Source organism: Brienomyrus brachyistius, chromosome 8 (assembly GCF_023856365.1).
Source record: "Brienomyrus brachyistius isolate T26 chromosome 8, BBRACH_0.4, whole genome shotgun sequence".
NCBI lineage: Eukaryota > Metazoa > Chordata > Actinopteri > Osteoglossiformes > Mormyridae > Brienomyrus > Brienomyrus brachyistius.
The window spans coordinates 17,109,641-17,123,115 of record NC_064540.1 but is presented as its reverse complement, the minus strand read 5'-3'; the positions used below and the strand labels follow the sequence as shown (position 1 = coordinate 17,123,115).

At 44.6% G+C, this 13,475-nt stretch overlaps 1 protein-coding gene across 3 annotated transcripts in view; it reads right to left on the bottom strand.

Moving 5' to 3' along the window:
• The window catches only part of LOC125747953 (sterile alpha motif domain-containing protein 11-like), a 50,832-nt gene that overhangs the window by 30,664 nt on the left and 6,693 nt on the right, over positions 1-13,475 (bottom strand). For all 3 annotated transcript variants that reach the window (XM_049023647.1, XM_049023648.1, XM_049023649.1), the window contains exon 3: positions 3,767-3,939. In XM_049023647.1, coding sequence (XP_048879604.1) covers positions 3,767-3,939 — 173 coding nt within the window. The remainder of the gene's footprint in view (positions 1-3,766; positions 3,940-13,475) is intronic.

Sequence of the window (13,475 nt, the reverse complement as noted above, 5' to 3'; positions counted from 1 at the left end):
CGCCATTAAGTAAAACCAAAGCCTCACACTGTAACACTTACATGCAAAGATCAGCACAGTTGCCCAGTTTTACATCAACACGGGGACCTACCAGCACTGAGTGATGACACCAAACCTCCTACCTTTGGCACCCGGCCTGGATATCGCAGTTCTACAGGCTGCAGAGGATCAGGAGCATCAAGAGGAAGCTACATTCTCAGCCCAGCTGCCAAAGCCCGGATCCCCAGATGAGTGAGCGAGGTCTGCACGCCACATCGCGGGGCCCGCTGGCAAGCCGGTGCATACAGGTTAACACCTCGCTTCTTATACAGATACATTTATAGCTACAGATTTATCAGGGAGTCTTGACAGGTGTGTTAGGGAGCTACAGCCTTTCTCCTCTTTATGATCCCGCAGATCCACGTTTGCACTCCTATCAGTATTTAAAGTTCCTCATCGGCGTCTGATATTCCCGGTCGACTTACCAATCAACCAAAAAAGTTTCGTGCTCTTGACTGGCATGAACCGATGCGGAAATTGTTCCCAAACAATAGCTTTCACAGGCCGGTCCAAGGCTGATTTCAGGAGACTGAGTCTTTGGGATGGTCCTTGTCAGCAGATGTAAATAATTTAATCCGTCAAGGTACCTGAGTAATGACTCAGGAGAGAAGTCAGCACATTTTAGCTAACACCTTGTGTACATATTTAAAGGAGATGCAGACAGGTATGTATTAATCAAGTTCTTTTGATGATTGTGTTTGAAGGTAATTACTAAAGATTATGTTGGTTCTAAGATATGTGAATATTTTTGTTAAATATCTTTTAATTAGTATTTTCCTCAATAAAACTAATCTAATTTTTAATAATCATGCAACATCAAGAACCTTAAAAGATCAGCGGAACTTTCTAAGCATGTATTATTATACAGGTTTTGCTCCCTCTGTGCACCATGTACGATCTATCCAGTCAACGGCACTCATTACGTTTATTCTGAATGGATCCCAGATCTCAGCAGACGTGAAGCTTAACTGCCATTACTCTTAATCTATATTAAAAACATAGTGAGAAGTATGGAATCTGACAGATCTCGGGATGAAAGGCCGTCAGCATGATGCGAAAACATCCTGTCGCCTGTTTGCCTGTCCCTATGTGTTAATTCATTTGGCTATTTCTACAGAATTAACCTCAACTAAAATATCAAAATGTAAAATGTATGCTATATCACAATACTAATATTAATATTAAACATAGACAAATGAAATAAAAAAAAAACTAAACAAAATTACAATAATCCACGCACTTTGGTTGATGAACCTTGACAGTAGTTTTGGAATGAGCTGATTTTTTTTTTAACCAATCAGCCGACAAAATCTAATTCTTTTCGACCCATATTTAACTTACTTACTGCCCCATATTTGATGTAAATGCAATTTCATAGATTGAACATCCGATTATGTGTTTCATTCAACCCTGCATTTCTGCAAAGTAGGAATGAATGGTGAGTCCCCAGAATAGATCGGAGACTCGGCTCCACCGTGACGGCGGGGTTTTAAAGGGTAAAAGCCTTGCATAACAGTTCTAAGTGTTCTATAAATTAATTAGCAACTTAGCGCGCAGGCACTAGCCGTGTCGAGTAAAAATCTGTGTAATGAGGTTAGTGGGACCTTTGCATGCCTTGTGATTCCCATTTGGTGCCTAAAACCACGTACACTGGATTGTTTTAAATGAATATGCAGCACACATCTGTTCTTATAAAATCAACGCACATTTCTGCTATGCTAAACGGAGATAAATACGTTAAATTCAGACGACCATCCATCCGGCCGTATTCCCAGGCTTAGCCCTGGCCTCATGCCCTGCACTTCCTAAATTAGGCTACAGGATCTCCATGACCCTGTACTGGACAATCGGTCGGAAAATGGACAGATGGATCAGTACAGATAAATGTTTGTACTTTCTAGAGCAGGGTCTACTCAACCCGGTATTCAGGGACCTCCAGATGGTCCACGTTTTTGCTCCCTCTAAGCTCCCTGCCAGTCAGTCCACATTTTTGCTCCCTCCCAGCTCCCTGCCAGACAGTCTACATTCTTGACCATCCAAAAACATGGATTGTTTGGGGGTCCCTGAGGACCGGATTGGGAAACATTGCTCTAGAGAAGACCAGTTCTTTGATGATATACACGTGAAGCCTCAGAAGACCGAGCTGCCATTGTTAATATATATATGTACACATCAGGCACAGCATACACAACATAGAATGTGGAGAAAGCTGGACAGAAATACATATGTATAGAGACACAAAAACTTCCAAAAGCATAATCCATAGTGTAGATGAATAAGAGCTGAAAAGCAATCACTGGATACCAGCAGTCATGTATACCTACAGGAACCTCTGTACTTTTTAATCATACTAATTATACCAAATCAACAGAAAAGATGAACCTATTGTATTTTCATATCACTCCTGCAACTCTGGAATATTGAAAAATTTTAGGCTTTGTCTGTCGTGTTGACAGAGAAATGTCCCTTGAAAGGTCTGTGCGTCTGAAGGTCAGCCATGGAAAAGACGGCCGGATTAACATTTTGGCCCTTCCGCTGACCTCAGACCTCAGTTCGGGGGGGTACAAGACTGTGGATAAATCTAATGTAAGCATCCTCTTATTGCCCCAGTCATCAAGGAAGCAAGTGCTATTGCTCAACTTCTAATGAAGAACCGGTGTGAGAAGCTGCCCTGCAGGCCACAAAAACATCATTCACGGTGTCCTTTAACTCACACTGACATGAGCGACCATCACGGATGAATTGCAAGTACTGCCTGACTGTCTCTACCATTAGCATCTCTAAGTTTGAGGTCAAACCATCTTCGTTTGTGCCGCTTATCAAAAAAACTCAGGGTCTGCTTAACAGAAGAATCGACTCAGCGATAGAAATTAGTTAAGTCAAAAGTGATCACTTCCTTCATCTTCCTCATTCAGCTGTTCAAAGCCGCAACCCTGCTTTCAATTTCCCTTAATTTGCCAAACATAAAAAATAACGGAAGACAAGACATTATGACACAAACACAGAATGCTGCGTTTTTCTCTTATGCTTGGAATAAATCAACCGTCTGTCAGCTTTTCTGTGTTTTACCAAAGAGACCCTTCCTATCTGCCCATGGAGTTCTCTCATTGAGAAGGCAGTGCGGGATTCATCGCGGTGGTTAACCAGCATAGTATCTGCCAAGCAATGGTAGCGTCCCTAACGAGCCACACAGAGTCACCAGAGGAACATGTGACATGCGATCACACGCCTCTATCGCTTCTCTGTTCCCTGGACAAAATTGTGGTATGGGATCCAACATAACGTACAGTCAGATTACTAAGGCCATATTCCACATGTTAAACCAACTCAACATGGCGAATCCCTGACAAACAACAAAAATCTATAAAGCAAAAATTATCTAGATGTTTTTAATTGTAAAAATATCACATTTATTTTGGGATAAGTCAGCTAGTGTAATATTTGCACCAAATGCTTCACTTTTAACACAGTGAACAATGCTTTGGAACGCCTGAAGACCCAAACAGAAGACTAACTTCTCAAAGGAAATGCCATCGATATGATCAGCAGGCACTGAATACTGAAGATAAGACCCTGGATGGGACAAACCAAAGCTTGCATTTTTGTGCAACAAAACGGAAAATTATGTTATACACCTGAATAAAAAATCAAGTATACACCTAAAAGATTAATTTAATATAACAAAAGTGGTACACACAGATTGGTGCAAGAATACCAAGACTCTCACCTCTTTCTCATGATACTGAATTGCATCTGGTCCTCTTGCTTGATGTCAGCGGGATCACCATTGGCCCTGTCACTGCTCTCACTGTCGTCACTGCTGGCACAGACCAGCTCCTTCTTGGGGAGGCGTGTCGGAGGCAGCGGGATGGTCCGCTTCTCGGCCAGGCGTCCGCGGTTCTGCACACACGCGGTTTACACATCAGCTAGATCTCAGAGCTTCTTTACACAACACACACGATGTATGCAACACAGCCATCGCATACACAGCACATGGCGATCTTGCAATGCTAACGCATAAATCACAAGTTTATTATTACTCTATACATATTAACACTTCCACAACAGAAAAGAAAAACAGTGGTTGGTAAATACATGCACAGCCTATTCGAGTCTTTGTTAGCAAAAACAGTAAATGAAGGAAAACCATATCTTATTACTGTGATAAAATTAAAAATGTAACAGTAATGTATTATACATTATGGACAGTTACGCAGTACGTAGCTCAATAATTTACCATCTAGCAGAGCTTGCCAAGCTCCACGGACTATTGGCTTGTTCCCAGGGCAGCACATGTGCAAAAGATGCTATTGCATTAATTAACCCATCTTTAACAAACGACACATCACCCAGCTAACAGACAACACTCTGCTACTTTGCTCAAAGTCAATATGGCCCATATGGTTCTATGAAACTCAAGAACTGACACTGGACAAAATAAATGTGTATTTATGATTTCTTGCAGACTTATTTGTGTCACTCATTCGAATTCTTCTTTTCGTGTTCAAGAAACGGTTTGATTTATCATCTTCAATTCAGCATCTTTGACGCCACAGGAGAATAATCTGGAGTCAGAGACGTCTAGATAAACTTAGGATATAGTTCAAAAGCAATCCATTTTCTTATTACTGTCCACTTCCTCCAACTTGCTGAATATTATTTGCGAATTTTCACAAAGAAATAAAAATATTTGTACAATGTAGTGTGAAGGCAGGCAGTACAATGTCCTGTAATGAGTCTGACATCTCCTTTGACTACTACAGCGAACAAGGTGAACACGACCTGCTTTATCTGCTTGGGTTGCAGCACCAAACACAAGAATCGTTTCTTTTTTTCTCTACTGAGGAGAAAGGAAAATAACTGTGGCCCTCGGGGTTTGGCGTGTGAAGCCAGACAACTTTTAATGTGACCTGAAGGGGTCATTGTGAATTATCAGGCAGCGGAGAGATGCAGAGAGAGGAGAGCCAGGACTCATGAAGAGACCTGACATGCTCGTTGCCCGCCAGCATCCCCTCCCACCGCTGGGGGCCACCAAGACCTCCGCTTCCTTCCCCTCCTGCACTGAAATGGTGGGGGACTTTCCTATTTCCCATGCCATCCTTCCATAAAGAGAAACTGGGAGAGTATAAAAAATAGTGATGACACTGGAGCTCCAAAGCTGCAGTGCTCCAAAGACCTTTCTCCTGCCTCATTCCAAGATACCTAGAGAGGCACGTTAGAATACCTTTTACCAGATTTTTATGAAAATAAATAAAGAGAGCGTGGTCTTGCAGGTCTTTATGGCGGTGCGCAGAGACAAACACATAGAGCAACAGATAAAAAAAACACTGGAGGGATGTTTGGTCAGGTGTGTGAGGAAAATGAGGCAAATCAGAAAAAAAACAGCCACGAATCTTGAGTTATTCAGTCGACGAGAGGCAGGATGCCTACGCATCGAAGTTTTTTTATCCGTTTATTATCTGCACAAAACCTCACCCAAGAAGAGCTTAACCTCCAGTAATCAACTTTTACACTATTAGCAAGAATAGGTGGAAAGTTCAGGTTCAGAGAGTACAAATCCAGACCAAGATTTTGTTTCAACCAACCAGTCCTCTATAAAGAGTCACAGTTACAGAGTATCCAACTCACTGGCTGGAACAAAATACTGGTCTGGATTTGTACTTTCTGGACCTGAACACCCACCTCTGGCTTTTCAGGGAATAAATAATGGAAAAGTGCACATGTCTACTCTCCCATGTTCTATTATACTTCAGCAACAACTTGAGGTGAATTTCTAAAGCAGTCGTCTGTCGGTGGGGCCCCGTTTGGCCCCATGTGTAGCACACAGGGCCAATCACACCATCAGCCAGAGGGGGGAATGATAAGCTCTGTGGTGAGGGAAAAGCTACCTGCATGACCACAAAATCAGCCACCATCCTGGCACCTAGCAGCACCACACAGGCTTATCAGCCCCCTTCCGCCCCTGCACCCGCAGCATCTCCCTTGCCTCCTCTGCTAAGGGTGCCCAAGCCGAGCGATGCCGCTAAAAGCACTTCACACCCACGCACATGCACCCGTGCCCCTGCCACGCGCGTACGGCGCGGAGCGGAGACGCCTCGCCACCAGGCGCCACGTGTGGACGACCATCTGAGGACCTCGCCGACAAAAATAGCTCGAAATTTCCAGCAAAGTTCTCTTTGATGACTCGACCCTCCCACCCTGAATGTCTGCGAGCTGCAAGCCGGGCTATATTTAAACAGACACATGTATAACTGTTCTCCATGCCAGCACTGTCATGAATGACAGAGGCACGCACTTAGAACTCCCCTGCTTCAGACCGGATAGACAGTGTGCGTTTGTACCCGTCAGCTCATGATATCAGTTATTATTTAGCCCAGAATGACACAAACTAATGTCCTGAGTCTGAACACGGACATCTTGATGTCTGACTTGTTTTTTTATAATTGAAAGTCTTCTGTGTCGGCATTCCCGTTAATTACAGTCAAAAACAACACTCAGTTTGGATGGATAGCTTTAACAGAAGAAACAAGATTGTACTATACTTAACGTGAGCCCTCCATCGGGGTATATAATGGCTTCATAGAAGTAGGGCTGTACGGTTTGAAACATCCCAAACGGAAATACTGTGATGTAAAAACTGCACACTTGTTTATGATCTGCTGGCCAAAATGACGCTATTTAATATGGCTTAAAACTGAATTTTCTAAATAAATATACATAACATAATAATATAATGGAACAAAACATTATAACATCATTGTAAATTACAGTTTGTGGTTATGAGCAATTCAGCTCTGCTTTGATGCCGTTTCGATCTTATCAAACGCTGTCAGGCGCATGCTGAGAATGCAATCCTGTACTCAGCCGGCCGGCCTTGATAGCCAGAGCTAACGCGCAAGAAGCCTTATTCTTACGTTTAAGTCCTAAATGCAAAGAATAGACTTACTTTTCATTATAAAGCATTTTATCTATCTAGCATACAGTTCGCACGCATTCACCTGCATGTGTACCTGCTAGACCACAACTTTGAAGTCCAGTGCTGTAGCCACGATACCACCTGGAAGCACCACAGGAACTACTCCAAAAATTCTATATAAGCAAGAACTGGTGCCTGAAAACTCTCTATATGCCCAAGGTACCACAATGAACAATTCAGTAAGACCAAAATGCAGAGGCATTTGTATCCAGGTAACTTTTCATAACTCGGGCATTTTACTGCCGGCACTAATTCAAGCAGATGGCACATGACCACAGGAATCAGCCAATGGCCTCTGCATGTTCAGTCCGGAGTACCAAAGGCAGAGCCGATTCTGCGCCACCCTCCCACTTCAGATTTAATGGAGCTCTTCATTCCTGCTACAATATTTAATTACCCAGGCATATATGATTAACCAATGTCCTCCTGAACAAATATTTAAATGTGCGCCGTTAAGTTCAAGAAAAAGGGTAAATATTTTACCCATTTTTCAAACTGTGGTATATTGAATAAACAAATGCATAAGCACTGGATTTAGCAGGACGTGTGTGTACATACAGAATGCAAATAGCAAGCACTCTAACGTAGATTTAAAATCGTTTGCACACTCATAAACACACACATATACACTCCTACACACAAAAATTAAGTACGTTGATATTTGGTCTCGGAAGTACTTAAAATGTCATACACAACATGGAAAATTTCAGCCAGATGCATACACACAGATACACACAGAAACACACAGAAACACATACACGGATACACACACAGACATACACACACACAGACAGACATACACACACAGACACACACAGAAACACACACCGCCACACACACAAACATATACACGGATACACACACAGACATACACACACACACACAGACATACACACACAGACACACACAGAAACACACACCGCCACACACACAAACATATACACGGATACACACACACAGACGTACACACACACAGACAGACACACAGGCACCCAGACAGACACACAGAGACACACAGACATACACACACAGACACACAAACATACACACACAGACCCACACACAAAAACGCACACAGGTACACACACAGACCCACAGAGACACACACACAGACACACACCTCGCAGTCGCCAGCAGTGACATTCCTGTAGCTGCATAGTCCCTGCAGGGGCCGCCCCTTAACTCCCCCCAGTGATGCATGCCTAATGAATCACGCAGCCGCCTGGCATAACCTCTGTGTGCGAGTGTGTGGGCGGGCTGCCGGGTGAGACAGACTTGGAGCGAGTTTCTGGGGTCGGGGGGAGTGGGGGGCACTGCCACCCTGGCTGGCCTCACTGGCGCGTCACATTAAAAAAGATAAATACCTCACTGCCTCTGCCAGAGCTTAGAGCCAAACGGCTAAATCAACACCCTTCATGTAAGCGCTGACAATTATCCTGTATCTGCAGCCCTGGCCTTTCGGCCCAGCATTATGGGGTACAAAGCAGCTGTGTGTGTGTGTGTGTGTGATTTATATATTACATTATGGGGACCAAATGTCCCCAATTATCAATTTCATAAAAAAAATCTGTGGCTGCAATCACAGCCAAATAGCCGTTTACTTTGTTTGGTTACTTATGGTCAAGGTTAGAGCTGGATAGGGGTTAAGGTTGTCATAGATGTGGTTAGGGTTCTTCCCATAAAACCTGTGTATGTGTGTGTGTGTGTGTGTGTGTGTGTGTGTGTGAGAGAGAGAGAGAGAGAGAGAGAGAGAGAGAGAGAGAGAGAGAGGGAGAGAGTCAGTATAACTGTTTCCCTGTTTCAAGAGCACAAATACAGCATGTCAGGGTTAATCTCTAATCCAACATATATGGTACAAAGAGAAAATGTTAGGGAAACACGTCCAAAATACCAGCAGTTGAAAACGCTCTGTGTTGGGGACTGCCATGTAAACATAGGCAGGCCTCGTAAACACAGGCAGGCCGCGCTCCACTCTGTCCTGCCGCGTAAACACAGGCAGGCCGCGCTCCACTTCACCCTGCCGCGTAAAAACAGGCACGCTGTGCTCTGCTTCATTCTACCATATAAACACAGGCAGGCCACATAAACACAGGCAGGCCACGCTCCACTCCATCCTGCTGCATAAACACCTGCAGGCCGCGCTCCAGTCTGTCCTGCCACGTAAACACAGGCACGCCGCGCTCTGCTTCATCCTGCCTTGTAAACATAGGCAGGCCGCGCTCCAGTCCATACTGATGCATAAACACAGGCAAGCTCCACTCCGTCCTGCTGTTAAACACAGACAGGCTGCGCTCCAGTCTGTCCTGCCACGTAAACACAGGCACGCCGCGCTCTGCTTCATCCTGCCGTGTAAACATAGGCAGGCCACGTAAACATAGGCAGGTCACAGTCCACTCAGCCCTGCCATGTAAACACAGACAGGCTGTGCTCCACTCTGCCCTGCCGCCATGCTGCTTAAACACAGGCACACCTCGCTCCGCTCCTTTCCGCCACATAGACACAGGCAGGCTACGCCCCACTTTGCATTGCCACGTAAACACAGGCAGGCCATGTAAACACAGGCAGGCCATGTAAACACAGGCAGGCCATGCTTCACTCTGTTCTGTCATGTAAATGCAGGAAGGCCACGCTCTATTTAAACACAGGCAGGTCGTGTAAACATAGGCAGGCCATGTGCACATAGGTAGACCATGCTCCACTCCGTAGTGCCGCGTAAACACAGGCAGGCGACGCTGTACTCTCTTCTGCCACGTAAATACGGGCAGGCCGCCCGTACTCCACTTCACATTGTCGCGGAAACACAAGCAGGCCACGCAGACATAGGCAGGCCGTGCTCCACTCCATCCTGCCACATAATCACAGACAGGCCACGATGTAAACTCTCCTGCCACGTAAATACGGGCAGGCCGCACTCAACTTCGCATTATCGTGGAAAAACAAGAAGTCCACGTAGACGTAGGCAGGCCGTGCTCCACTCCATCCTGCCACATAAACAAAGGCAGGCCGCGTTCTACTCTGTCCTGCCACGTAAATACGGGCAGGCCGCACTCCACTTTGCATTGTCGTGGAAACACAAGCAGGCCACGAAGACATTGGCAGGCAGTGCTCCACTTCATCCTGCCACATAAACAAAGGCAGGCCGCGCTCTACTCTGTCCTGCTACGTAAATACAGGCAGGCAGCACTCCACTTTGCATTGCCGCGAAGACACAAGCAGGCCACATAAGTACAGGCAGGCCGCACTCCACTCCGCAGTGCCGTGTGAGCACAGGCACATCGCGCTCTACTCTGTCCTGCTGTGAAATACAGGCAGGCCACACTCCACTCCGTTCTACCATGCCCTGCCTTTCGTAGCACAATAAGGCTGCTCTCCCTCAGTGAATCCTCCTCTATCTAGGGCTGGACTGGGAGCTAAAGTCTATGGGCGGCTAACAATTCGGGTCTCGCGCTCAAACAAAACAAACGGAGGGAAACACCACAGGCATTGTGTGTCAATGTTTTTATAACCATCATATTATCTAATATAACAATAAGTCATGTTAATGTTTATGACTGTATTGAAAACGACTAAAGGACTGATGAAAATGCTGCGTGTTTCAGATATATGGGGAAGCATTTTTCTCTGATTGAGTAATCACAGAAATCTATTTCCTCCGAAAGGGAACCTGGCACAGGGGCTGAATGGCTTATCACCGGCTCAAGCTTTCAAAACTAATTCTGGCACTTTGTTTCTCTCAGCCTGAGATAGGATATGGCATACTTCGAATATTATTTGATTCATTTTTTTTGCTTAAAACAGCATATTCGAAAATATACACAATGATGTAATCAGTCTACGCATGTGCACTACAGTCGTGGGCATTTTTTTTGTTTGTTCCATAACATTTTTAAATAATAAAGCCTGTCTTGTGAATCTGTTCACTATTTAACATTATATACCAATAAACACTACTGGGTTGCACAAGAAAGTTAAAGATGTTCACAATTTGCATGGTGGAAATAATACTTACTATAATCTTGAAATGTATGTAAAGGTGAAGAGACTGAGATGCTGATGTTAATTAAGGCGAAGAACCAGAACAGTGAGTGCCTACTGGAAGGGTCAGAGGTTACGTCTGCGGCAAACTGCCACTGTCGCAATGTGCTCTAACGGCTTGGGTTCAGCTGGTGTGCAGACCTCAGTATTCCACATGGCTGTATAGCTGTCTTTCTCACTGCCTGAACAGAAACCCCATAAAAACCCATAAAGGTCATCCACCGTCACTGTGGATCCCGTCTCATCTCTTTCTCACCCCTTGTTTTCATAAATTGTGCAAGTATTAAGTTGTTCTTTGTTTCAGAATGTTACGTTGCTTGTGTCTGCGTGCTGCTGTAGGGGATCAGAGGGAGCAGCAGCCCGTACAGCCCGCACTTTCTGAATGAGAGAGCCGGTGTCAATCTACTGTGAATTTTTAGCCGTTATTTAATTTCCTCTGCCAGAGCTAATTCAGAGCTAATTCACAGATGTAATGGTCTGCTCTGCTGAGCTGGAGGGCGCCCACCCCTGTACACTGGCCCAAGGAACAGGGGGAGGTTCCCACTGTTTCCATGGCAGCAGCCTCAGTGCTGAGGGGAAAAGAGATCACGAACCGCCCAACCGATACTATGGAAATACACACTCGGGGCGTACAGAGCAACACAGACATACACTAAACTGCTATGCTCTTGTGTCTACTTTGTCTCCTGTCACCCAGGACTGAATCATTATGAATCATCATAATCGTTATCAGAGTCCATTATAATCATTAATGTACTCTACCAATTACCTGTATTAGCAACACTGTCTGTCCAGGACAGCACAAAAAGTGCATCACCACTTCTCTCGGAAGTTATACTCTCTTCGGTATTTTATACCCTTCCTGCTCCGACATGCTTAAAATGTCTGTTAGGGGTGTTTGCAACATGCAGTAAGGTTAATTTACCAACTCATGGCCTTTCTGTTTTGATGTTTGTCTGATCTTCCTGTTAACATGCGATACTAAGAGTAAGATTCTTTTTCAGTAATACAGTACGAGCTCCTCTACCTTACAGCCTTATTTCTATTAACCTGAAAGCACCACAGCAAACGTCATATAATCACAGAAAAAGAAACTGCTGCAAATAAATCCAGGAACATTCTTGACAAACATGAAATGAGAAATAATAGGCAAAACGAACAGATTTGCTTAGCAGAACTTCCCTATGCGTTAGTGTATCTCAACTCTGTGTCTATCAACTCAGATGCAATGACATTTATCATGTTACCTTCCTCCTGTCTTAGCAGATGACTGCAGTAGAACATGAAAAGTGACAAAAGCACTCTGAAATCACATTCAGTGCCCTAGCCAATCCCCCAGAGTTTATTTTCCCCTAACTAGCATGCATTGCGGGAAGCCCTGACTTGGGGAGATATTTACGAGACGGAGGAGAGTCTAATTTCCTCCCGGCCTCCGCAGGTTCCGCTGCAATAACAGAGCAAAGGAAGCCCATTTCTCCTGGGGGACAGCGAAGACCGCACTGGCCAGACAGAGCGCGCTTAAAGGGACAGGCACCCGTTATTACGGACGCACCGCATGGACGCAGCAAGGCATAAAAAGCCCTGCTTTCATCGACATCTTTCTCGTTATGATTGAAAAGCATCCTTCAAATCTCTAAGCTGTCACATGTGCTCATCGTTCCACGTTATGACTGTTTGCAGCCATTTTGTTAGTCACCCTAGACCTTTATTGACCAGCGACTGGGAAAAGCAGCATTACAATACAAACTACCCTGATGCATCCTTATATATCAATAATAAAGAACCCTTAGTAATGGCCTTAGGGATGCTGAATAAATATGGCTGGACCAACATCAGACTCAGTTTGGGAGAGTTTGTTAGGATGATGGAAGAAAAGAGAGAGGATCAAACTGCAGGGCAGCCTGCCCGCTGATGGGGCCGTGCCCGGGGAGGAGGGCCCTCCTGCCGCCAGGCAGTGACCTGCCACTCTGTTTCCCAGCATCCTCGGCCCCGGCTATGGTCATGTGACAGGTACTGCGGTGAGTTCCATATGCAGTACACACTTCCTGTCCAGCATCAGTAACAGGAACCAAACCAGGCCACACGGAGACACCCCCAACTCCACTAAAAATACCGAAAATGACCAGAGTAGCAGGATTATTCAAATATAAAAATGTGTCTATCTATGTATACGAGTTTTGACGCCATTTTTAATACTCCTCCACTGGCATTAAACACAGAAACTGAATTACAGTCTAAAGGGCTGTGTGGACTTTAAAATCTTGTCTTATTTTCTTATCACGTTATTCAGCATAATTCTGATCCTAGCGTATCATACAATACAAAGGAGAATAATCTGTGTTTTAAATTAGTAAATTAGATTAAAATCTATTTTTCAAAAATTAATATACTTTCTGTAGCAAGAAAAGCCTGTTGTACAAGGCAG